The 27,057-nt window shown below is 45.9% G+C and overlaps 1 protein-coding gene across 4 annotated transcripts; it reads right to left on the minus strand.

Annotated features, from left to right (window-relative positions):
* Window positions 1-982: 982 nt before the first annotated feature.
* COPZ1 (coat protein complex I subunit zeta 1) lies at window positions 983-20,310 on the minus strand. 4 transcript variants are annotated; one of them, XM_086398960.1, is made up of 9 exons: window positions 20,260-20,310; window positions 9,351-9,419; window positions 7,989-8,070; window positions 7,259-7,350; window positions 6,057-6,112; window positions 4,682-4,759; window positions 4,472-4,523; window positions 3,202-3,240; window positions 983-2,381 (listed from the first exon to the last, which is right to left on the minus strand). In XM_086398960.1, exons 1-9 carry the CDS (start codon window positions 20,275-20,277, stop codon window positions 2,334-2,336), a joined length of 534 nt encoding a protein of 177 aa, XP_086255086.1. In that variant the 5' UTR covers window positions 20,278-20,310; the 3' UTR covers window positions 983-2,333. The 4 variants fall into 4 exon arrangements, with proteins under 4 accessions (XP_086255086.1, XP_086255085.1, XP_086255088.1 ...); XM_086398959.1 differs by having other exon boundaries at window positions 983-2,611; XM_086398962.1 differs by having other exon boundaries at window positions 7,989-8,189.
* Between the last annotated feature and the right edge of the window lie 6,747 nt (window positions 20,311-27,057).

Consider the following 27,057-nt stretch of genomic DNA (forward strand, 5'->3'; position numbering starts at 1 on the left):
AGAGTGCTATACCCAAGCATTTTTTTCTTCCCTCTTTGCTGAGGGGGACCCCGGGCCCTGGGGTCCCACAGTGGCTGAGCTGAATTGCTAGATTCTCAAAGAGCAGGCAAGACGACACCTCTATGTTTCAGGCATCATTGATGCTGGAGAGGCTTCTCCCTCTGGTTACCTTCCTTCCCTCAACCTTTCCTGTCTCTGTTGCCTAATCCTGAAGTTACAGGCCCATCTCATGAGCAGTAGAGGTGACTGCAGAGACCCTTAAAATTGCAGTGCAGAGAAGGGCTCCCCACACTCCACCCCCCCTTCAAATCCTGCAGAGGAAGGGGGAAAGAAAACCAAAGCATTCTCCTGTCGCCGAGGCAACCATAAAACCCCCAGCTAAATCCATCTTGTGAGCTCACCGCCCCATTAAGATGCAGGGCCAGGCTCTGCGCCAGCCCAGCCACATTCATTTGTGCGAATAAAGGTGGAGGAGGGGGTGGGGAGCAGGCTCTGGAGGGATGGGGAAATGGCGAGGAGAGGTTATTTACACCACCGTCCTGACCTTCTGGAGCAGTGCTGGCTCCGATAAATAACCCGCTCAGCGCCATTTCGGAGCGGGAGAGGGAGGTGCAGGAAGGGAGCCGGGGCTGCAGGCGAGCCCCCACGCAGGTGCGCGTCTCCGGGTTACTAATGGCTGAGGCGGGAGCAGGCAGCTGGCTTTGGAGGTGGCGGGGGGAGCACTCCATTCCCTGGGACTCCCACTGAGAAAATACCATCCCCACCCCACCCCTGGCGCCAATTTCCAGGAGAGTGGACCGAGAGATGCCAAGGAGGCAAACAGCCCCGTAAATTAGGGATGGGGGCGCAGAATGCTGGGGAGTCTCTGAGGTAGGAAGGAAGAAATATTATAAGATGGGGAGCAAGGGGGGGTGGCGTTTAGAGGAACAGGAGCAGCTGCCAAAAAGAGAGGAAGGGGAACACAAACATCACACAAAGGCAGTTTGGAAAAAGAAATGTTTTATTCCTCTTTGCACAGAGCAGTATATGAAGGTGGCTACCATCCTGACTCCACGTATCTCTTACACAGAAATGCCCCCTCACGGATGGATGCCCGGTTATCCGCCCACACTCTTGGAGAATTGGCAGTTAGTCGGTGGGGCAGAACTCAAAGTCTCAGGAAGATTTCTTGAGACGTTTTTTGTGGAAAGTTCTGGGTCGGGGGAGAGATGAGACGAAACAGTGGCTGTTCCTTCCTCTGTCTTCCTGGGGGAATCCAAATCCCCAAGGTTTTCTGAAAAAAGGCGCCTCTCTCAGTGACCGAGGGAGGGGAGGCGCCCAGGCCTACTGCCTGGATGTAAGGCTGAGGCAGAGAGAGGACAGGGTTAAGCAGAAGACAGAGACTGCAGACCCAAGGCAGAGGAGTGAAATGCATGTGGGGGAGAGAAGGGGCTGAGAGAGCCCAGAGGCCCAAGTCATAAATTCCACCCTGTCCCTGTTCTGAGCAGAAACTCTCCTTCCCAAGACTAGAATGGAGTTTTAGTTCAGGGACTGGCTTTGCTCCAGGGCACAGAGAGAACAAGCCAGGCGGAGATCCCACGGGTAGTGAAGGTGGAGAGTTAAGGTACTGGCCCAAAAGACAGACCCTCCCACAACGGACACTCACAGACCACAGCAGTCTTGAAGTTACAAGCCAGGATCGGGGTAAAAAAAAACTCAGCTGTGTTTGAAATAAAGAATTTTATAGGCCCTCTCCAATAAAATTTAAATCACTGCTTCTTCCACGCTGTCCCCTGCCTATGAGTTGTTCCCAGTCTTTTTTCCCAAGGCTGGAGACCTGGGCAGTAAGAAGAAATGGGAGAAAATACCAAGCCCAGCCGGGCTGCGGCAGAGACCTGATATGCCTCTCCCCACCCTCACTCATTCTATAGAAAAGAATTCCCTTTCCCTCCCCTTGCTGGACATATGTGTTCGGATAGAGGCAAAGGGAGGAAAACACTCAGCACATTCTTTCTCCTGCTTTGAAGCGTAGCTGCAGCAAAGGGCACAGAAATGGAGGAGAAAATACAGGGGAGCCTAATCCAGGGGAGAAGGGAAGAGGGTGCTGCCCCTGCCCATGTCCAAATCCACTGAGAGCCTGATGGACTCCCAGAACTGCCAAAAGCAGGGAGAAGGAACGGGAAGTGCATATGGGTTTGGGGTGGGAATGAGGAGGCAACAACAGACGGGATGGAGATTTAAGGATCCCTGTGATCCCCGAGATGACCCTGAGAGCATCATTTGGGGGACTGCATGACAAGTCACAGCCGATGTGGATTTTTTGAGGGGGTGAGGAGCCAGGAACAGTGGGGTCTTCACCGAAGGAGGGACCACTTGATCTGTTCTTTGGCTGACTGTAGCACCTGCAGGGACAAGGGCGGCATTGAGGGGCTTGCTGAGGGGCAGGGTGGGGGTGGGGATGGGGCTCTCCTTCCCCTCACTTGCCTTCCCTGTCCTTAGAAGATTGGCAAATAGAAAATCCCCAAGGGTAGAGGGATGGGAAGAAGCTCTCTAAGGCCCTAGAGGACTGTCAGTTTGGGAAATTCCAAAAAAATTCAAGTCCACTGGGGGGATGAAGAGAGAAGAGGTATACCTGGGAGGAAAGAAAAAACTGGGGGTTACTGGATACATGTTAAAAGGAGGGGGGTTGCCACATCCAGATGGACTTCTTGGTGAGAATTCCAAGTGGGTAGAAAACAGAATCCCTCCCTGCCCCTCCCCCTCCGCCCCCATCAGGTAGACAATCTATCTGCAAAGTAGCAAGATGGATCTGCAAAACCTGCATGCATATTCTAGAGTATGCATTGCCAGCTTAGCCCTCATTTGAATAATAAGAGAAAGAAAGAGTGTGTGTGTGCATGCACACAGACCATCTGCTTAAGGCAAGCCTCTGCTGGGGAATAAATCACTGAATGAGGCATCAGGCAGGGAGGGTTTGAAGGGTGCAGAGCAAGGCTGACAGCCACTGCTCATAGGAAAAGTGGGATGGGAGTTGGGATGGGTAGGAAGCACTGGGCTGTATGAGCCATGAGCCCCAGTTCTCGGGATTAAGTGGGAGCCAAAGAAGATGTGTCTTCAGTCTCTAGTCTGCTGAGTTCAGGCCTGGTGGGCTGGGGTGGAATGCTACGCTGGCCTCTTTAGTGACCCGGTCCCTCTGGAGAGGAGGAAAGAAGAAAGTCATACCTGAGACACGGTCTGCTCCGTAAGGGGTACATCTTCTCCCTACAGCACAGAGAGACAAGCGTTCAGCGTGGAAAAAAGCTGGAGTGAGACCTGACTGAGGTTGGGGAGTGAGGAAGGAAGAGGCAGTCCTTTAAACTGAAGTGACGGGCACATGCCCTAACCTTCTCAGTCCCTCCTAGGGACTAGTTAGTGCAGCTACAATTTTACTTGGCTAGCCACAATTTTACTTGGCCAGAGGGACTGTGAGCAAAAAAAAAAAAAAAGGGTCATTTCATCCATCTTCTCTTTTAAGGCAGGAGGACTTCTTAAGATTTATTCCATTCCAGGTAATCAGCAGGTTATCTGATTCTCAACTTGGGGGTGGGAGACCTGATTCCCTAGTCAGAGAAGACCTTCCCTGAATATCAATATCGCTAGGGAGAGGATGAGGGGGAGCCCGGGGTAGTTTAATGGATCCCGCAAGGCCTGATGGGTAACGACAGCATGTTAATTTGAGAAATAAACTGCTGCAACAGCAGCCTGAGAAGGGAAAGGAGGGAGTCGGTTGGGGGGGTGGGGGGACCTTCTCTCTTGCCACACAGAGACATATGTTAAAGGAGAAGATTAAACTATGCAAATGGAGCCCACGACAGTTAAGGGAGAAGATTTCCCATTACCCAGCACTGTCAGCCTTCACTCTGGAGGTCAGAGCCGGGACATTCTGTGAGTGGGGAGACTGGCTTTGCTCAGGCCTCCCTGTAGCCCTACAATTTGCTGGTGGGCTCTCTCTGCACCTCGATGACTTGAGGCTTTCTATGGTTAACTCAGAAGCCTCTTTCTGGTACCACTGGCACCAAAGAGGACAGAGGTTCCTGCAAATAAGTACTTCCTGATGGAGAGGTGCTGTCCTCAGTTTCCTGAGACTTTAAAAGACAAGGAAGACAAGCCTCTGCCTCAGATGATTGGATTCATTCCCCCAGGAAGAAGCAGCCAACCTCAAAGTCCTTTATCATTTTAGAACCATCAATATTCAAGTTCCCTTTATTTCATCTTTGATTTTAAAAGTATGTATTAAATGTCCACTCTGTGCAGACTATATGAGATGCTAGGTACCAGGTAAGGGACAGAAACACCTTCCTTCTGCTTCCCATCCTTGAGATAAGGACAATTTGAAAGGGAAGGAGACAGTTACATGTATTCTACCAGCCCCAACCCTTTAGATCATTGAGGAGGTTTGGTCCTGGAGGATGAGTGGATGGGGGCTGTGGGGAACAAGCACAGTCCTACTTACCCTTAATGCCACCCGGTGTACCACTTGCTGGGGATCGCTCTCTAGGATCACCCTGAAGAGACATAGAAAAGACCACTGTTCACTCTGTCCTGAAGGACCAACTTACTGTGGGGGAACTCTGGTCACTCAGCCCCCTTGCCTCAGGACAGGGGCAGTGGCCCCACCCGTCACCCCAGATCCAGGGAGGCCCGGGGAGGGCAGAGAACTCACCCTCCATCTACGATTTCATCCACAGCCAAGAAGAGCCCCTCCATGTTCTCCAGCAGAGCTCGCTTTTCTACATTTTTCCTGAGTCCCCAAGAGAAGAGAAAACCCAGCCTGGGTGTGAAAGGGATCCTAGGACATGGTCTGAGTTGCAGGAGCCTCAGCTAGACCAATGTATGTCTCCACTAAGCACACAAAGAAGTGAATAAGAACTTTCTGGCTAACCCATCCTAACACCCTTCCTACACTTGTTTGCTGAGTAAGGATCAGGAATGCCAAGAAAGAGATTCAAAATATACATACAGTCAATTTCTGCCTATTCGAGGGCTGATTTCCAGAGCTATGCTTTCTTTCCTATCTGCTATGATGCTGCTTACAACATTGCTCATGAACACTGACATTAGTGTGTGGAAAAAAGGAAATCCACAGAGCTAACACTCAATCTGGAGGTGGCAGGAGGTGAGGAGGGGCTGAGTGCAAACTCTATTCGCACTCAAGCTCTGACAAGCCTTCTAAGACTCTCCTTGCTCCCTCCCCTCCCCTGGCCTCCTTCCCCAGCTCTGCTCAGGCCTTGAAAAGAAGCCCAACTAGGGGGCTGGGAACCGCCAGGGCCCAGCATCCACCAGCCTCAGATCCGGTGGTTGGTGCACATGGCCAGTCACATCCGTCAGTTTGACTCTTTCACTAGATCACTGAAATGAAGCCTATTCATTCACCTGGCTGAGAAATAAATCATCCCCTTCCTGAGGAAATCTGAGCCATTCACCCTGCTGATTTTGTGGGGCTGAGAGCGCCTGCTGTTCTGCTCCGTCTGGATGGATGTCTGTACTGGGCTCACTGGGGAGCCCTGGATGTTTTCAGGAAAAGTATCTTATATCTCTTCTACGGCCCATCTACGTGGGGAGTAGAGGATGGCGGGGAGGTAGATGGGGAGGAGAGGGTAAAAGGCACATTCTTCCTGTTCTATAGAAGAAACAACTAAGGGCCGCACATGAAAAATTAGGAGTGGCGCCTCCATTCCCGAGGTGCTGATGTCGTATCCGGGACACTTCCCTTTCTCTATCTTGAATGTAAAGAATGAAGCCCAGGAGAACACTGTGAGGTGCTTGGAGCTCCGACAGAGCCACAGCAGGATGTGACAGCAGACACAGGGGCAAAGATTCTGCTCCCTCCCAATCCTTTCTCTCAGGAGAATTATTCCACAGGAGTAACACACTCCCCCATCCAGTCCTCCCCATCAGTGTAAATTACTCTGAAATAATAAGCCCAATTTCTCAAGGTAAATCAACTCCTTGCAGCCTCTGTTGAGCCCCCACAAATCCCTGGGCCCGAAGAAGAGCAACTTTCTCTCCCAAACAGATGTCAAGAATGGCCTGCTCACCTCAGCATCTGGCTCAATGAGTCGAAGAGGCAGTTCAGAACAGTCATGAGCATCAGCTATTTGGAGACAGAAGAAGCAGAAGGATAAAGTTCAAGGCCCCGAAAGCTGCTACCTGAAAACAAAACCCTCTAACTCATTAAGGATCAAAAGACACAGGCTTTCACAAAAGACCAGCAGCATATGGTGGAAGTGAGAGTAAAACAGGAAGAAGACAAAAATAAATTCTGCTTCATGATCTTGTAATTTGAGGTCTCTCTTTGACCAGACTGTTCAAACAACTTTCCTGTCAGTCTTCTGCGTGTATTTCCCAACTGTATATGTGTTACCCTATGTCTTAGAAAAATCATTAACCAAGCAATAGCTTAAGTCAGTTGTGCAGACAGCACGGACTTTGGAGTCAGACAGATCTGGACGTGAATCCTCGCTGAAGCATTTCTAGATGTGTGACCCTGGGAAAGTTATCAGGTTGAACCACATGAAACAGCCACATCTGTAGTCCAACAGTGGTCAAATGTAAGTAATTTCATACAGTTCCTCAAGGTTTAGTTTAATCATCTATAAAACGAGGGCACTAGTGCCCAAAACTCACAGAGGTGCTACAAGGTTTAAATAACAATGCATTCTACAAAGCACTTACAGTGATAAGAATTCAGTAAGAACTGGTTTTCTCAAACTGTGACTTTTGCCTCAAATTATGTGGGGGCTTATTTTTACTTATCTACTCTCCTTAAAAGTTGTGACCTGAGGTAAATAGTTTTTCTTACATATGGGAAGAGGTTAGGGCTATACCCAGTCTTCAAAGAGCCACTCAGAATATATGGCTTCAATATGACCCGGAATATTGCCTAATTGGCCCAAACTCAGTCAGGTGTGGCTCATTCACAGGCGAACCCTGATCACAACTCAGAAATCCATCTTAAAAACACTAGGCAGGGAAGGCCATTGATAATGTATGTTAGTGTGTTATCAAAACATAGACGGTGTGTCCTAGGCGGACACAGAGAGAAAGCTGGGAAAGCTTGCGTTCCAGGTTGATTTAGTTGCTCGGCCATGTTTGTGAGGCTGACATGGATCTCGGACAACTTCATTAGCCAGTCAGAAGCCAAAGGCACACAGCAGTCCTTGGGCCCAGAACCAGTCACAAGGGCCTGCCAGCGGTTCAGGAGGTGAGAGCAGAGATGGCAGAGTGTGGGGATTCTCACCTCATTTTCATAGGAGCTGCCGATCACATAGAAATAGAGATCGATACTGCTTTTGTATACCACTGTCAGGCCTTCCAAGAGGGCAATTTCACCTGTGGGGATGGGTGGGGGGAACAAAGGTGGAAACAGTAGGTGGTCTGAGACTTGCAAGTAGGGTAGAGGCAGTTACCATGAATTAGTATTCAGCTATGTGGGGCTGAGAGAAGGTGGGTCTTAATGACCCCCACAAAGACCAAAGTTGACCTGCTTTTTATTTTCAGGTGATAGCAGAAGAAGGCAAGTATAAATGGGGGAGTCTAAGCATCTCCTTCTCTAACTGCTCCCCGCCCCTACTACCCTTATTTCCCTCCTTGTATATGAGACAGGATACTAGTCGATCCTTCGGAGGTGAAAATGCAGAGCGGTCACCTTTACAGACTTCCATTTACCTGCCCTAATGGATGCGGTACAATAAGCAGAGCTGCAGTTAAATTTGTCAAGTGAGGCTCATAAATCCAGGGACTAGACAGGTAGCTAACAGCCAACCTTCTAGCACGGTATTCCCGCGTGAGGTACACTCACCTCCCCATTACATTTCTGAAGAGTTTATTATATGAGGGGAGGAGGAAAAAAAGAGAAAAAGGAGGCAGAGTCATTTCATCCTTCCTCCACAGTCCCATTGCTGCCCGCTTCCCGCTGTGGCTCCCCCCGGCCACCCACCACGGGGAGTAGGGGAAGGAAAACGACCTACTGTCAGTCCGATGGGTCTTGTTGAAAATGTTCTTCTCAAAGGCCTTTTGCTCCTTGACACTGGGGTAGGTGTCGTCATAGTACTGGTCAGAGGGAAGGAGACGGGTTGGGCTGTTAAGAGCTGGAAGCCCAGGATGATTAGTGACTGTTTTGCCCTGGGTCTTGGATTGCTCCCCTTCAAGGGATGGGGTGAAGAGAAATACTGACAGAAAGAAGGGAGAACCACAGAGGTAGGGAATGGGCAGTGAGTAATCGGATAGAAAACAAATTTTTTAAGGACCCTGCTCTAAGCCACCCTACCTCATGGTTCCCAGGTTGAAAGGGCAAAAGGCCTAGAAGCCCTGTGAGGAGGCTCTGCCCCATCTGTACGCCAGGGCAGCAGCCCTGAGGCCATCCCAGGCGCCACTCCAGGTCAGGGAGCACTGCTAGAGAACACAGAAGGCACCAGCCCTCACTCACTGAGCAAGGCTGAGGAATTGGGAAGGGCTGCAATACCCTCCTCTGTAGAAGGACAAGCTCTGCCTGGGCTCTCGGCTCTCTGGTATTTTAGCTTCCTTTCCAGCAAACTCAAAGAAGTGGGAGGCAAGCTAGCACACCATGGAGCCCACTCCCAAGCTCTCCCTGGCACGGGGGCGGAGACGCAGGCTGCTAAATCGCTCTGCTCTTTAGGGGCTAATCCGTCGCAGTCAGCTGAAGACCTATGACAGGTCTGGCATTTAGTAACTGGATAACTGTTTCAAAAGGTGTCCTGCATAGTTACATCCAATTACAGGGAGGAACAGCTGGTGAATTCTAAACTAATCTCTACCTGCTGATTGATTTATGCGATGCTTGCCCGGAGTTAATACACCAGGGACAGAAAAAATTTCTCTAGGAGGGGGAGAATATGGAGGGAGAGGAGAGGGGTGTCCTTCCTCTTCTCTTTCAATGGATTCAAAGTTAGAAACATCGGACCGGGAAAGTCAGGAAGTAGCAAGCTTGGTAGTGACTGTGGATGTAGGGCTGGAACCGTGGAACTGCATGAGAATTCCCTGGAAAAACTCAGGCAGGATGATGGGGTAGAAGGGAAAGGGACGGGGTGATGGGCCTTTGTAAGAAGCAGGCTGCTTCTTACATCCATACACTTCTTTGTTCAGAAACCAAGCTCCAAAGCTTTTCTCTCTTCTGATGTTGATGACAAAGTCTAAGGATGGGCAGGTAGGGAAGCAGGGCAACTAACAGACAGGAGCAGTTTAGGTTTTATCTGGAGTAGTCAGATAGAAGAATTCTCAAAATTATTTGTGGATGAATAGGAGTGAATGGGGCCAGTCCCAGGATCCAAAACTCTGTCTTGCTTCTCAACTAATCTGAAAGGGAATCTCACCTTGGCAAAAAGTCGATCTCCATCATTGTCCAGAATCAGGATGGCTTTGACGGTATACAGGGAGGGTTCCTGAAGAGATATGAACATAGCTTCAGTCCTGAAGGCTCTTGCCACCACTCACAAACCAGATACCTTCTCTTAATCCTACTGGGGCTGCAATGGGTTACAGAGATGCCTCTGTATGTCCCCTATCTCAACCTGGTTAGACTTTGACATTTCCCACTGAGAATGACTGAGCAACAAATGAACTGAATTGAGGGAGGGGACTTTTCCACAAAGGACCCAGAGCAGTGCCAGAGAAACAATTTCTATGAGCCAGACTCACAGAGGGCTTAATCAAAGTAGGTCATGCTGTTATTTCCAAATATTATGCTATAGTTATTTTCCAAATTACTCTCCCTCCTCCCTGGTCTCCTATGCACAGGTGGGTATGGAATGTGACCAGATTAATTAATAAGCACTGCACGGGGCTATAGGAAAACAGGGTTGAATGCCCTAGTGTACTTGGAAGTTGCTGCAGTGGCGATGCAGAGGCATAAAGCAAGCCCTCCCTAAACCACCCACTCACTGAGCAGAGGGGAAGGAGCAGGCATGCGCACACGTACACACTCACACACAGACACAACAGTTCTGAATGCAGCCCAGGGAGACATCCATCTTCTAAGACTTCTCCAAGGATCCCAACTCCTCTACTATACCCTGACCACCACCACTTAACTTGCCAAAACAAAAACCAATCTGAATTTGGGGTTGTTAAGAAGCAGTAAGAAGAGGCTCCATCTAAGAAACACTGTGAAACCTGCAGATAAGGAGCAGGAGAGGAGTGGTCCTTCACCACCAAGAATCAACCTTTGAGGAAACTGGCTCTCATAAAGAAATGAGGGACTTCCCTGGTGGCCCAGTGGTTAAGACTCCATGCTTCCACTGTAGAGGGCATGGGTTTGTCCCGGGTTGGGAAACTAAGATTCTGCATGCCACACGGCACGGCCACAAAAAAAAAAAAAAAAAAGAAAGAAATCAAGAATCTCAGCCTTAATGGTTACACTCAAACTCAAAGCATGTCACTTTGTAAAAGCTCCTCCACTTCTGCAACTTCCAGGGAACCAACTAACACGAAAGGAGAAGAAGGGAAGGGAGATAGCGGTACATGTATGAAAGTGTTTGCAGGCTCAGAGTCCTTGACTATCAATGTTACTTACCATACATATTCTTCCCCTGTGCTATGAGACAAGGCTGATGCTTTGCTACCTCCATTTCCTGATCCTACTTAGGAAACCCACAGCTCTCACAGGGCCAAACATATTCTCTATTCTCCAAGCATACATTTAACAAAGACCCAAAGGTGAGGAGGAAAGAATCGCTGCCAAGGATCTGTAGCTTCTACCAAGGTAAACTATCCTATGAGGCGCCAGGAGGTTTATGGTTCCAAGCGAAGAACCAACCTGAGCTCAAGGAGTTAAGAAGGAGAGGAAAGGGAACCCAGTATTTTGAGAACAGAATGATGAAGAATGTAAGCTTTCCCCACTTGGATTCTTGAGGACAGAAAATTTTGTTTCATTCACTGATTTATTACAAGTGTCCAGAATAATACACATACTAAATTCTCAATATTTATTGAATGATTATGAGAATAAATGAAGTTTGAGAGTAAGGTAAAAATTTATTGATGCAATAAGCATCTAGGGGATTTCTCTTATAATTAGGCTTCCTCATACAGGTAGATTTTCTGGTGTGGTCCTTTTGGGTGACATTACTACCAACTCATCCTCCTCTGACGAACACTCCTTAGAAATGCCCATGCTATACACATTACTTTCTGGAATACTCTCTCAAACTGAGGGACTCTGTCTAGAAGAAGGAAGTCCTCTAGAGTCTCATCTAAAAGGTCACAAATACAGCAGCTTTCCCAACTCCTAATTCCCCACAGAATGATCTTCCCATAAGCAGGCTCAATTCTGTAGAAACCTGGATCCTTGATTCACCAACAGGGAGACACTCAGGGATTCTTTCCTTAATGAAGGAAAAGAAGTCCATCCGGAAGGGAATTCAGAAGAAATCATTTTCCCCACAGCCTCTTCCCTGGAAATCCTTGGCTCTGTTCAGGCTATCTGCAACCTTAGAGAGCTTCCCAATGGCTTAAACGGGCATTGATCTGGCACAGGTAACTCGTGCTTGCAGCCGCAGGGTCTGGCATCTCTAGAAAGAACGGGATCCCAAAGCAGAGGAAAACGGTTACGGCCACCAGCCAAGTCGGAGAGCCAGACAATCCTCTGTGGCCAACAGGGAAAGAGAGTGCCTAAAACAACTGGCAAAGAGGGGACAGATGCCTGGGTCCTGCTCCTGGCTCTTTTCACTGGCTTCCTAGAAGGCGCCATCAAGGAAACCCCCAAAATAGAAACATGAATCTTCCTGGGAAGGATAAAAGACAGGGCAAAGGCAGGGGAAGGAGAAGACCAGATGTGACTGTAAGTCTGAAAGGGCTAAGAAGGCACTAGAGAAAAGGCTGGTCATTTCAAACTTCCAAAGGAATGACCACTCTAAATAAAGCCGAGAACTTGGCCAGAGCTTCCACGCTGCTTTAGTTCTCCACTCGGCTACAGCCAGCCCGGCAGCTTCTCCTTTACTTCTCCTGCCACCTCCTGACTACAGCTGGTTCCACTTCAGCCTGGGGCCTTTACCTCTCAGGACTGTGTGTGTGTGGGTGGGGAGGGGGTAGGCAGGGGAGGGCCTGAAGTTCCTCTCGTATCATAAAACCAGGCTGTTTAAAGGGCCCAGAAGCCATTACTGATAACGTAATTTCATTTTAAGTTTTTTGCAAAGGGCAAGTTTATAAACAACTCCCAGCTACTGAGAAGCAGCATTCCTGGACAATGGACTAGGCCTGACCTTGTTAACACATTAAATGCTGATTATTGAGAAAGACCCTACATGCTTAGGGACACATTCAAAGGATTTTTAAAGGCCTGTTCTTCCCTCCCACTCCCAAATGGGTAGCTGCTAGAAAGCTTTCGAGACAAAGTTCTGTGATGCACTGACTTTCAGAGAGCCACAGCCTGAGTGTATAACAGAACTTCACCTCAAATGCTAACAGTGACTGGAAATGATATACAGGCAGATTGGTCTGTGGGAGGTTGGGTGGCTCAGATTTTCATGTCCCTTTTTATTATCAAGAAAACTAGACTGTACTCCTCAGGAGAGCTGAAACAACACTGAACAAGCAACGAGACTGCTACAAACAAGTCTTTGATCTCAATCAGAGGCTTCTGAAGCTTGGTGAAAAACAACATCTCCTGGTACCCCCTACCCCAGCACACAGAGGACTAAAAGGGGAAGAGTCACTCCTAGTGCTGCCCCCTGTGGGTCTTCAGGTGACCTGCAGCCTCCTCAGAACTATAATTATTAGCAAAAATATTCAAAAGGCAGCACTGGAGAAAAGCTCTTATCCGTGTGTCTTTTAAGTCAAACTATAAGAAATGGGCCCTGAAAAAGCATGGAATTAAGTCTGTTCACAATGTACAGTAAAAGGATACTCTGGGATAAGATTGTGATATGCCACCAGAAGAGGACCAGGGTAGTGTTTGGAGCAGGCACAGGATATTTGGGGATTATGACTATTTTATTTGATCTTTGGTGGGGGCGGGGGGAGAAAGCAGAAGGGAGGGAGCCAAGAAGACTTTGCGGAGTTAGAGGATGAGATCCACAAAGCTGAAAGGACGTAAGTAAAAAATCTGGTTGAGATTTCTAGAAAGTTCTTCATTCTCTACTTATAAAGAAATCTTTATGGCCATGCCAGAAAGTAGTGCCCTGGCTTGAAAATAGGTCTCAATCAACTAGAAACAAGATGCTCTTTCCTTAAATCTATTTTATAAAGTAAAACCAAGGCTATAAAAAAACTAGGAGAAATTTCTAGATACCACTCCAGCTCCACATGGCTGAGCAGGTATTTTGCTCCCTGATTCTGTGCCAATTTCTAAAATGAAAAGCTCCTGTAGGTTTGAAGGCTCCAGTTTGCCAGCCACAAGCCTAGGGACTTCAGATGAGAAGAACTAGCTAAAGGTTTTAGCCAGAGAAAAACCATTTTCACATCCTACCCAAGGGTTTACTTAGATTCAGACAACACAGCTCAGGAAAGAAGAGGAGCCACAGGTACCACAGAACATTCCCCAGCCGACATGAGACCAAATGTTGGTTATTAAGAGGAAAGTGAACCCAAGTGTCAGGAAGGAAGAACTGATGGTAGGAAGAGCCACCCGGAAAGACTCTTCGGATCTGACACAGAAACAAAACAGAAAACCATGGTCACCGGAAGTCTGCCACTACAAGAAAAAATGTTTCGATAACCTGATGAAATCCATGGACCTTGTGACCAGGAAAACACACATTCACAAATTTTTATGAGTTCAAGGAGTTCATAGACCTAGATTTAGAATTACATGAGATTCTCTCTGCAGACAGAAAGATGGTGTGGAGAGGGGAGAAAAAAAGGATAAATGAGTGATACTTTTGTAAACCACCCCCTCGCCTCTGCCAGGCACCGAATAATGACTTCAATGAACATGTGTGTGGCCTTCATAAATAAATGATTGAGAAAACTAACACAGCCAGCAGGGGGAGCTAAGGTCAGCACCACACCCCTCCAGCTTTCAGTGAGTAAATCCAGCAGCTCTGAGACAGGCAGGACAAAGATAATCAGATCCCAAACTCTTCAGGAATGCAGTTTCAGGTCCTTTCTTAAAATTCTGAAAGCCCATCTGCCAGAGAATTTTTTGCACAGAGGTTACACAGTCCCCAATTCTTCAGCTATTCTGGAAATGGAAGAATTACAAAAATGAGAGTCAAAGCGAGGAGTACTGCTATGAAGAGATGAACTGACAAGCAGAAATAGAGTACTTCTCAGGTGTGAAATATCTGAACCCTGAGAGCAACATTAGAACTTCCTGCTTGCCCCGTTGGATAATCCAAGAGCCCTCATTTAAATATCACACAGCAAAGGGAAAACTCAAATGGGGCTAGATCTATTTCTGATGAGTCCTTAGTCATGATTTGTATCGTGATTTATTCCCCCCACCCGTGTGCTCCTGAAAACAAAAAGCTAGTCTCTGAAAGACTGAACTGACAGCCTCTGTGTTCATCTTTCAAGCTACTTGCTCCCCCAAATCAACCCTGAGACAGAACTGCTATCTTCTCCCCTAGTTTCAGCCTCCCTCTAAAATCTACACAAATAAAAGAAGCTAGAGAAAATTGGTAGACAGAATTATCCAGGCCAAATGGCTGTGGATGGGCATACCTACTTTAATAGTGGGAAATTTTAAAAGCCAAGTAAGGAGACCAAGGTTTCATCTGCAGCATGTAAGACTTAGATTACACAACAGCAAAGACTTCCTGAAGAGATGGGGGTGGTCAAACATCAGAAAAGGTGACAGGCTTGGGAGTCTAAGAACAGAACTCCTCTAATAATCTGATCTGAGAGAAAGCATAAACTGTGTAGAATCAGCAGAGGGAGATATGAGGCTCTGGCCAGTACGGGTATCTCAACATGTGCATGGACTCAACCTCCCAATCCATCTTCATCAAAGCTGTCCATGGGCACGCTGCCTTCCATCTTCCTAATTACTCTATCATAAGTGGGTAGGTAGGCACTGATTCTTTATCCCTGTTCCATCCTTTATTTGCTTCTCAGTTTTCTTGTCAGTATCCTGACTCTAACCAAGTCACGTTGACGGAGTAAAGCAAGAAAACAGTAGCAAGTATCTAGCTGAAAAAGAGACCCTAAATCTGCCACTAGGTTCCCTCAAATATCTGGATAATTGCATTCATCCTCCCAAGGAAGACCTGGCTTCTCAGGGGTCTGGCTTTCTTCACATGGAGGCCCCCTCCTCCTCCTTTGACCATGTGACAGCTCCCCTAGACCTCTGATATAATTTATACCTTGCCAGGGACCAACTCTTTCCCACCACCGTGAAGGAGAGGGAAAAAATATATATAAATACGTCGGAAATCTATAACAAGGTCTTCTTGGAGGGCAAGACATGGGGAGAGTTAGAAGCAGCGTCAATTGCTCTTTGGGGGTTTTAGTTCAAGCCGAGGTCTGCTTCCAGCAATCAACCATTAAAACAAGCCGGCCAGAGTAACAGCACAGTTTATTCTGATCATTTAATTTGAAGTGTCAATAAATTAAACTTCAATCAATTAAACTAGGTGTGCAATAACCCAGATGGACACCCCGACACCAACATAATCACAATAAAAATTTTTATGGCTGCCAGGGACCTCACCGGGGGCAGTGCTGGCACTGCTCACGCCCTAGCTGAGAAATATATCTCCACAGTGCAGGAATGAGGAGATTGCTTCTCCTAACGAAATGGACCAGCCAGGCACCGGCAAGGACGCAGCTGGGAGAGGGGCACAGGGGACTGCCAGGAATGATATGGGAGTGCTTTGGGGGCTTAATGTAATTGATACCTTTGCCCAGAGCAGGGGAAGGGGGCATTTAGGCCAAGTACCTCTACTGTTAGTGCCAAAAGAATTTAACAAAAGCCCCATTAAGATGATTCAGGAAGCGAAGGCCATAGAGCAGTATCAGCCTTTAAAAGTCATTGATGTATTCTGCATAGTTTCTTCCTCCAATATATACGCATACTCCTGTGTGCACTCTGGATTCCCTGATTACTGAATGAGGCTTAGAATTCAGGATCTGGTCATTGTTTTAGGATAGAAATTTACAAAGGGGAGAGAAAGAATAGAACTAAGAAGTCTAGTCCATAAAGCACTGGAAAAGCTCTAAGAAAGTGAATCCAGAGAGGACTAAGAAAAATGAAACCTATGAGGAAGATTTAAAGATCTGGACTGCTAGAGTAATTCAGTTTTGATGGAAAAAAGGGTAAAAGAGGGAAGGAGGAAGGGGATACGTCATTATCTTTAAGATTCCAGAGGTTATTAATGGAGAATGGTGACCTGCAGAGATACCTCTCCATTCACAACAGAGAACCAACAGAAAAGAGCAGGAAAGAGGAAGGTGTGTCCAGGCCAGGAGCATTAATATCAAGCACTAGGAATGGAAGATGAAAGGGTCTCTTTCCGTAGAAAAGAACCTGAGAAAGATTAGACAAATGTGCTTGAAAAGTAGGAACGGACCACTTAATTCAAGAAAGAAACGTGACCCATTGTAAAGTACATAAATGAAGGGAACGTATTAGCATCACTGAATCAATGGACCTGTTGTCGTTGCTGTTCAGTCCCTCAGTCGTCTCCAACTCCTTGCAGTCCCACGGACTGTAGCATGCTAGACGTGTGTGTCCTTCACTATCTTCCAGAGTTTGCTCAAGCTCTTGTCTATTGAGTCGGTAATGCCATCCAACCATCTCATCTACTGTCGTCCCCTTTGCCTCCTGCCTTCAATCTTTCCCAGCATCAGGGTCTTTCCAATGAGTTGGCTCTTCATATCAGGTGGCCAAAGTACTAGAGCTTCAGCTTCAGCATCAGTCCTTTCAGTGAATATTCAGGGTTGATATCTTTTAGAATTGTCTGGTTTAATCTCCTTGCTCTCCAAGGGACTCTCAAGAGTCTTCTCCAGCACCACAGTTCGAAGGCATCAATTCTTTGGCACTCAGCCTTTTTTACTGTCCAGCTCTCACATCTGTATGTGACTCCTGGAGAAACCATAGCTTTGACTATATAGACCTTTGTCGGCAAAGTAATGTCTCTGCTTTTTAATACACTGTCTAGGGTTCTCATAGCTTTTCTTCCAAGGGGTAAGCTTCTTTTAATTTCATGGCTGCGGTCACCATCTGCAGTGATTTTGGAGCCCAAGAAAATAAAGTCTGTCACTGTTTCCATTGTTTCCTATCTATTTGCCATGAAGTGACGGGACTAGATGCCACAACCTTCGTTTTTTGAATGTTGAGTTTTAAGCCAATGGACCTGAGTTTGAGCAAACTCCAGGAGATAGTGAAGGACAGTGAAGCCTGGTGTGCTGCAGTCCAAGGGGTCACAGAGTTGGACACAACTTAGCGACTAGACAACAACAACAATTGGTATTTAGAAATTTCCATAATCAGATCAAATTTCAAATGATGGTTCTTTTTGACACCTCCCCCCACTTTACTTACCCTTCTCCTTAGTATCCTATGGCTATGTGTCTTGTAAAGGTGAGGACTGAATACACTTTGATCAGATTTTCCCAGAGGGCCAGTCAAACCAGGAAACAGACATGTGAGAGGAAGTAGCCTAAAAGAACTTTAGAAGAGGTCTGCCTTCTCTAAGAAGCAGTTTGTTAAATACTGGTAGCTCAAACGGTAAAGAATCTGCCTGCAATGCAAGAGACCTAGGTTCAATCCTTGGGTCAGGAAGATCCCCTAGAGAAGGGCATGGCAACCCACTCCAGTATTCTTGCCTGGAGAATTCCATGGACAGAGGAGCTTGGCAGGATACAGTCCATGGGGTCACAAAAAGTCAGACACAACTGAGTGACTAATACTTTCACTTTCACCCAGATACAATCAACACTTTAGCTCAATAGGAAGCTCAGGTAAAAGTCCAGGGAATTCCTTATACTTTTCACAATGAAGATGGTGACCCAAGAATTAGAAGTTGCCACTGAGCAGACAGAGAAGGGGATGAGATAAAAAGAACAGTGAGAAAGGGTGATTCTGAATCAGATGGAGCTGTATTTTGTGGATCAGAATGTGAGGGTAGTGAGAAGAGAAAAATTTAGGGAATACCACCTGATTCTCAACCAGGGTTCCACATCTGAAACACTGAATACTGAAAATTATTTAATACTATTTTTTTACTCCTCCCAAAGATAGTATTTAAAACTAGTGACACTGTGTATATAGAGAAGTTGATTCATTACATACAATGATGTCTTAGGGTATCAGGGCTTAATTCTCCCCTGGAACTCCAGTTGAGAAGGGCTGGAATGGTAAGAAAGATACATAAGTTCTAAATTGGGGGCCCAAAATATATTGAAAATAGTAAAGAGCACACACATTTAAAAATGTTGGGAAGCACAGACAAAGAGGAAAGAAATTACTAATATGATATTCTAAGAACTCTGGTGACCAAATCCAGCCATCTCATCCTCTGTCGTCCCCTTCTCCTCCTGCCTCCAATCCCTCCAAGCATCAGAGTCTTTTCCAATGAGTCAACTCTTCGTATGAGGTGGCCACAAAGTGAAGAGGAACTAAAAGCCTCTTGATGAAAGTGAAACAGGAGAGTGAAAAAGTTGGCTTAAAGCTCAACATTCAGAAAACTAAGATCATGGCATCTGGTCCCATCACTTCATGGCAAATAGATGGGAAACAGTGGAAACATGTCAGACTTTATTTTGGGGGGCTCCAAAATCACTGCAGATGGTGACTGCAGCCATGAAATTAAAAGACGCTTACTCCTTGGAAGGAAAGTTATGACCAACCTAGATAGCATATTCAAAAGCAGAGACATTACTTTGCTAACAAAGGTCCATCTAGTTAAGAATGGTTTTTCCAGTGGTCACTTATGGATGTGAGAACTGGACTGTGAAGAAAGCTGAGCACTGAAGAATTGATACTTTTAAACTGTGGTGTTGGAGAAGACTCTTGAGAGTCCCTTGGACTGCAAGGAGATCCAACCAGTCCATCCTAAAGGAGATCAGTCCTGGGTGTTCACTGGAAGGACTGATGCTGAAGCTGAAACTCCAATCCTTTGGCCACCTCACGCGAAGAGTTGACTCACTGGAAAAGACCCTGATGCTGGGAGGGATTGAGGGCAGGAGAAGGGGATGACAGAGGATGAGATGGCTGGATGGCATCACCGACTCGATGGACATGAGTTTGGGTAAACTCTGGGAGTTGGTGATGGACAGGGAGGCCTGGCGTGCTGCGATTCATGGGGTTGCAAAGAGTCAGACACGACTGAGCGACTGAACTGAATCCCTATATTTGCCATTTTGAAAGAGGGATATTGAAACCTGTTACTCTCTTTAACCCGATGAGGATTTGGAAGTGTACATGTGAAGAGCTGAAGGGGGGTAAAAAAGGCAAAAAATGAACATAGAGTTTATTCAATTAAGGAAGAAGCTGGGAGTTAAATTCCTATACATTACACATACATATATATGTTAACAACCCCACGTTTGAAACGGGTGGGGCACTTTTGAGAGAAATGCTCAATTCTAAAGAAGAGGTAATAGTATTTTATTTTTTTGAACAAGCAAAAAGGATTATATGGACAGGGGATGTAACACGCCTCTTTAGTCACCAAAGTTCTTACATAACCAGAGAAGAGTTGGCATCCCAGATCCTACAGTAGTAAGAATTCCCAAAATTTAAATGAACCAGAAAAAAGAGAACAGAATAAGAAGTCTGAAAAAACATTCCACAATCCAACACTAACTCTTATCAGGTATTCCAGAACTCTAATGGAATACTGATTCCTTATGACGACAAAATCTACATAGTAGGAAATCGAAGAAGAAATAGTTTTAAGGTCTACGACAGGGAATTATCAACGGAGAGTTGCACTGTGACAAGTTGTTTGTGATGACAAACACCTGCACTCTATTCTTACAATTTGAGGCGAGTTTGGAGATTTGGGGGAACTCAAATCACAGTATCATCCACAATGCGCATAATCAGAGAGAATCTGAAGGACCCCAATGCAGTACGCTTATGATCCTATGTGTCCTAAGGACTCCATGTGCTCCCTTCAACTTTCCACCAACTCTGCCCTATCCCCGGCACAGCTTCCTACTCTAAACCGAGGCTTTAGCTCCGGCACTAGGCCACAGGCTTATTCCAGGGACCTGCAAAACGTTCGGACCCCGAGGATTACCCGGAACTCCCCTTTCTACCCCCTCCCACTCAGACTGAACCCCGACTCCCGGCCCCCCTGGACATTGCAGCATCTCGGCTGCCCCTCCAGCTCCTACCAAAATCAGCGCCTCCATCTTGCCCCGCAGCTGGTGCCGACGTGGAGCCACAGAGGCAACGCCGCCTCTGATTGGCCCTACGCCCTCATTAGATCCCGCCTAGAATGAAGGTTATTGGACGCCCAAATGTCATCTATTATTTTATTGGCCAATCAGTGTACTAGTTTGCTTAGCGGAAGCAAGGTGTCCAGCCAGAAGGCGCAGGTATTTGATTGTCAGTTTAAACATTCAATAAAACGACAAAACCTCACGGCTGAATGGAGCGGGAAGGTCAGAGGGGCGGGGTTGTTTCCATGGGGAACAGAGGAAGCGATTATTAATTTTCAATTGGCCTGGCGGAGGGCACGTGATATCGTCGGCCGGATTTAGTAACTTTAATTCGCACTCTCTTTAGGGGGCGCTGTGTCTCTTTGGCCCTTAACACTGGCAGGTCTTGATGTAATCCTACCGGAATCTTCATTCCGGAGCCTCCATTGGGTCCCCGATGTCCACGGTTGCTTTGGCAGTCACTACTAGCTCTTCCTTCAGATTCTCTCAGATCACTTCAGTATACACAAAGTCTGCACAGTCATAAAGTAAAGCCACAAGACGACCAGCGTGTTACTTTGATAAAAGAAGGCCGCTAGAGGTTGATTGCTAACAGTAACAATCTACCCTAGGTGGAGTCCCAGACTTTGCTTGATCCAGAGAAGGACAAGAAGCTAGTGAGTTTTCTAAAAGCAGATTTTCTTTGGCCCGCCGTGAAACGGGCTTTGAGAGCTTTGGATACTGAGGGACACGGGGATAAAGGGTCCAGGATAAGGAACGATGTAGGGAACAGGGTATGCGGTTTTCCAGTAGGGACAAGCCGTTGCAAAATGAGAAAAGAGAAGTTTACTGTATGCAGAGATTTCACAATAGGGAGGGATTTTGATGAAGTTTAGCTTTCCTCACCCTTCAATTTCTTGGTCCCTGACGTTTCTTAGGTCAGGGACACCTTTATTTGCCTTATATGTGTGTTAGTCGCTAGTTGAGTCCAACTATTTGCAACCCCATGGGCTGTAACCCACCAGGCTTCTTTGTCTATGGAATTCTCCAGGCAACAATACTGGAGTGAGTAGCCATTCCCTTCTCTGAGGAATCTTCCTGGCCCAGGGATGGAACCTGGGTTTCCTGCATTACACTCAAATTCTTTACCATCTGAACTATCAGGGAAGCCCTTATTGCCTTATATTGTCCCTCAAAGGTTTTTGTGGGTTTGGTTTTTTAAAATTCATCTCTAACAGTTATGTCTTTAGTAGCTCTCCAAAAAGAGTATCCAAACCCAGGAGTTTTTCTAAAAATTTCAGAGCAGAATCAGAGTGCCTAAGAGGAAAGTATGCTGCTGCTGTTAAGTCGCTTCAGTCATGTCAGACTCTGGGCGACCGCATAGACAGCAGCCCACCAGGCTCCCCTGTCCCTGGGATTCTCCAGGCAAGAACACTGGAGTGGGTTTCCATTTCCTTCTCCAAGAGAAAAGTATAAAGCAATACAAAACAAACTACAGAGCTAACATATGCTATGAAGGAAGGTGTCTGATTTTCTGGTAATGTCCCAGGTGACAAGCCCCAAATCTGGGAGAAGCAAAGGTTTAGCCTTTATCTATTTCCATGTGGAGTCATTCAAACATTTAGCATTGTGCCTGAAATCACAAGATAGTCTTTGGCTTGGCAGTTTAATGATATTACTAACATTTACTGACTATGTACCAGGTACATCTACATCTTTAACTATGTTATTTAATATATTTTTTAAAAAACATATAAAGTAGATGGTTACTACTCCCATTTTACAGATGAGAGAAGTGGAGCTCGGAGCAGTTAAGTAATTTACTTAAGGCCATACAACTATTAATTGGTAGCCATACATTTGATCAGGGGCTTCCCTGATGGCTCAGTGGTACAGAGTCTGCCTGCAATGCAGGAGTAACGGGTTCAATCCCTAGGTCAGGAAGATCCCCTGGAGAAGGAAATGGAAACCTACTCCAGAATTCTTGCCTGGGACATCCCATGGACAGAGGAGCCTTGTGGGCTACAGTTCATGGGGTCGCAAAGAGATGGACACAAATGAGTGACTAAACAGTGCATTCGAGCACAGGGGGTCTGGTTCTAAAACCGTGTTCTTATCCACGATCCACTCCTCTGACCTGTGATACAGCCTTTCTTGTAGCCTAGTCCTACCTAAAGTAGCCTATACCAGTGCCAGATGTTCTCTAGGGACCAAGAGGAAAAATATGTGATGTGGTTGGTTTGTGGGAGGTGGCTGTCTCCTCTTTCTTTGTGGAGTAACTGACAAATTTTAACAGTTAGACATTGTTGCAGAAAATGGCTGATTCTTAGCTCTCCAGCCTCTTGAGTAACTGTGCTGCAGAGGGAAGACACCTACCTGGCTGGATGCGAGTCATTAGTTCTCGTCAGTGACTTTGTCTTAATAAAGTCCTTGTATCATCTCTGGACTATAGCTGCCACTTTGTAAAATGGCTCAGACCAGAGCTTTTTAGGGTCCAACATAGTGTTAAAGTTCTATGGTCATAGAACTTCATGGTCATTGCTGTTCCTGCTTCCTCTCCTCTTTACCTGGAAAACCTTTAAGAACTAATCAAGTGGAAAATGCATGTTGCCCGCCCCCACACTCTCTCTCTATATATGAATATAAAATCATATATGCTGCTGCTGCTAAGTCGCTTCAGTCGTGTCCGACTCTGTGTGACCCCATAGATGGCAGCCTACGAGGCTGCCCCATCCCTGGGATTCACCAGGCAAGAACACTGGAGTGGGTTGCCACTTCCTTCTCCAATGCATGAAAAAGTGAAAGTGAAGTCACTCAGTCGTGTCCGACCCTCAGCGACCCCATGGACTGCAGCCTTCCAGACTCCTCCATCCATGGGATTTTCCAGGCAAGAGTACTGGAGTGGGGTGCCATTGCTCCATGTTTTCTAGGTGTCCTAAAATGTATGGGTGCTATTTTAAAAGGAGAAAAGTAAGCTATTGTATGTTTTTAAAGGGCAAAATCAACATCCTCTCCCCACATAGCCTTGCATGATATTCCTAGGTGAAGCTGGACACTTCCTCCTTGCCGCCATCCTTGGCTCTGGTCATAGTCATGTTGTAATGCATGCGTGTGTGTGTGTGTGTGTGTGTGTGTGTGTGTGTATGTTAGTCGCTCAGTGAGTCCAACTCTTTGCGACCCATGGACTGTAGCCTGCCAGGCCACTTTGTCCATGGAACCAATTCTCTAGTCAAGAGTAACTGGAGTGGGTTGACATTCCCTTCTTCAGGGGATTGTCCCAACTCAGGATTGAACCTCGGTCTTTGGCATTGCAGAGAGATTCTTTACCATTTGTGCCACCAGGGAAGCCCCCATATTGTAATACATCAATCTTACTCACCAGACTTGCCATCTAAGGCAGTGGTTTGTCCCATTCATTTTGTTTCCTTAGCATCTAGTCTTCAAATGGTAAATATTCCGTGTTTACCGAATAGAATGAATATTTGTGAAAATGCAAAAAACAAGGTTGAATGAGCAAGGTCAAAGGGGAGTTTACAATTAAATGCTGCTGGAAGAAGCACAAGCTGAAATCAAGATTGCCAGGAAAAATATCAATAACCTCAGATATGTAGATGAAACCACCCTTATGGCAGAAATTGAAGAAAAACTAAAGAGCCTCTTGATGAAAGTGAAAGAAGAGAGTGAAAAAGTTGGCTTAAAGCTCAACATTCAGAAAACGAAGACCATGGCATCTGATCCCATCACTTCATGGCAAATAGATGGGGAAACAGTGGAAACAGTGACTGACTTTATATTTTTGGGCTCCAAAATCACTGCAGATGGTGACTGCAGCCATGAAATTAAAAGACGCTTACTCCTTGGAAGGAAAGCTATGAACAACCTAGATAGCATATTAAAAAGCAGAGACATTACCTTGCCAACAAAAGTCCGTTTAGTCAAGACTATGGTTTTTCTAGTAGTCATGTATGGATGTGAGAGTTGGACTATAAAGAAAGCTGAGCACCCAAGAATTGATGCTTTTGAACTGTGGTAGTGGAGAAGACTCTTGAGAGTCCCTTGGAATGCAAAGAGATCCAACCAGCCCATCCTAAAGAAAATCAATCCTGATTATTCATTGTAAGGACTGATGTTGAAGCTGAAACTCCAATCCTTTGGCCACTTGATGCGAAGAACTGACTCATTTGAAAAGACCCTGATGCTGGTAAAGATTGAAGGCAGGAGGAGAAGGGGACGACAGAGGATGAGATGGTTGGATGGCATCATGGACTCAATGGACATGAGTTTGAGTAGGCTCTGGGAGTTGGTGATGGACAGGAAGGCCTGGCGTGTTGCAGTCCATGGGGTCGAAAAGAGTTGGACACAACAGAGCAACTGAACTGAACTGAAGGAGCACAGATATTGAGAAGAAGTGATCCCTAGGGATTTGGGGTTGAGGTCTTCAGGAGAGTTTCAGTGAGGTGTTCAGGATTTGGGGGTGAGGTTTTCAGGTGAGAGTTCAGGAGAAAAGGAGCTGTTGAGTTAGGACTTGATTCATTTATGCATTGATGGAGTGATAAGTAGGGTTTAGTGTGAATTAAGGGATAGAGGCTAAGACGTGTAAGAAATTTTTTTTTACTTTTTTAAATTTTAAAATAGGGGACTTCTTTGGCAGTCCAGTGGTTAAGAATCTACCTTCAAATGCAGGGGATTTGATCTCTGGCTGGGTAAGTAAGATCTCACATGCCATGGAGCAATGACGCCTGAGTGCAGCAGCTAAGACCCAGTGAAGCCAAATAAATTAATTATTTTTAAATTGTAAAATACATGAAAATAGTTTATTTTTATTCATAATGTAAAATTTGCCATCTTAACCATTTTTAAATGGTTGAAGTTGAGTGGCATTAAGTATATTCATACTGTTACACAACCATCACCACTCTCCATCTCCAGAATTTTTATTATCACAAACTGAAATTCCTTAGCCATAAACAATGATTCTTCATTCTCTGTCATTCTCCCACCCCAGCCTTTGGTAACCACTGTTCTACTTTCTGTCTCTATGAATTTGATTATTCTAGTATCTTATATCAGAGAAGGCAATGGCACCCCACTCCAGTACTCTTGCCTGGCAAATCCCATGGATGGAGGAGCCTGGTAGGCTGCAGTCCATGGGGTCGCTAGGAGTTGGACACGACTGAATGACTTCACTTTCACTTTTCACTTTCATGCATTGGAGAAGGAAGTGGCAACCCACTCCAGTGTTCTTGCCTGGAGAATCCCAGGGACAGCGGAGCCTGGAGAGCTGCCGTCTCTGGGGTCGCACAGAGTCGGACACGACTGAAGCGACTTAGCAGCAGCAGCAGTATCTTATATAAATGAAATCGTATAATATTTGTCCTTGTATGCGGTTTATTTCACTGATACAGTGTCTTCATGATTGTGTAAATCTTTGAGGGGTTTATTTCATGGGACAGAAGATTCTAATAAAGAAATAAGAGAGAGGTCGGAGATGAAACTGGAAAGGTACCTTGTGGCCAGATTGTGAAATACCATGAATGCAAACCTAGATAGCTGATGTAGTGGAACCAGATGATTGTGCGAGTTGGAACTGTTATGCTCTTTGGGAAGTATTAGGGCAATATCCTTTAAAATTAAGCTTGGACACATCCTTTCCTAGAGAATTAAAAACACTGCCAGCACACAATGATACATACATAAGAAGGCTTATTGCTAAATTGTTTATAATGGTGAAAAAATTATTCTGTCAATAGGGGAATAGCTGAACAAATTATTGTATACCAGGACTGTGAAATAATATGCAGTTCATAAAAAAGTATGTTAGAGCTATTGCATTTACCTAGAGAAATGCCAATGGCATGTTAAAGGACAAACATAAGTTGTAGAGGGGGACTTCCATGGTGGGCCAGTGGTTAAGACTCTGAGCTTCGTCTACAGGGAAATCAGATTCCATTTCTGGTCACGGATCCCACGTGCTGCTCAGTGCTGCCAAAAGGAAACAAAAATGCAGAGGAATTTCTGTGGTATGATTCCATTTTATTCACTAAAAAAGTATGGCTCTAATCATGAATAACTATGTTTGTAAATGTTTCTTTCTATTTATTCACTCATTCAGCAAACATTTATTGAATGCCATCCGTGGACCTGCCATTCATTCTGGAATACAAAAAAACAAGCATTCCTTGAATTCATGAAACTTGCATTCAAGTTAGGGAGCAGGAGCAGACAATAACCAAAGAAATAAGTAAACTATATAGGAGGTTAGGTAGTGATAAGTGTCATAGAGAAAATTAAAACTGAAAAAGAGGCTGGAGACAATCCCACTATGTTGCATAATTTGGAGTAGTACCACTCACATTTTGGAGACGCACCCTCACTTTTTTAATAGCCATATGAGTGGGGGGCACACTGTGAGTCTTGTGGGATCTTAGTTCCCTCACCAGGGATTGAACCTGTACCTCTTGAAATGGAAGAGCAAAATCTTAACCACTGGACCGACAGGGAAATCCATGAAGTGGTGTTTCATTGTGATTTTGATTTGCATTTTCCTAATGACTAAGGCTCTGAGCATCTTTTCATGTGCTTGTTGGCCATTTGGATAATTTTATAGAAATGTATCCTACGTCCGAGGTAAGGAACAGCGGCTGTGCTTTGCTGGAGCAGCCGTGAAGAGATACCCCACGTCCAAGGTAAGAGAAACCCCAGTAAGACCGTAAGCACTGAGAGGAGACATCAGAGGGCAGACGGACTGAAAATACAATCACAGAAAACTAG

This window comes from Bos grunniens, chromosome 5 (assembly GCF_055505025.1).
Source record: "Bos grunniens cultivar Pamir isolate PY7600 chromosome 5, Bosgru_T2T1.0, whole genome shotgun sequence".
Lineage (NCBI taxonomy): Eukaryota > Metazoa > Chordata > Mammalia > Artiodactyla > Bovidae > Bos > Bos grunniens.

Bases quoted from the DNA above. Each gene is read 5' to 3' on its own strand.
- COPZ1 (XM_086398959.1), bottom strand. The intron at 7,351-7,988 runs GTAGGTCGTTTT...CCATCCCCACAG, and splicing joins CAAGACCCATCGGACTGACA to GTGAAATTGCCCTCTTGGAA. The intron at 2,612-3,201 runs GTATGACTTTCT...CTTTCCTCCCAG, and splicing joins CGGAGCAGACCGTGTCTCAG to GTATACCTCTTCTCTCTTCA.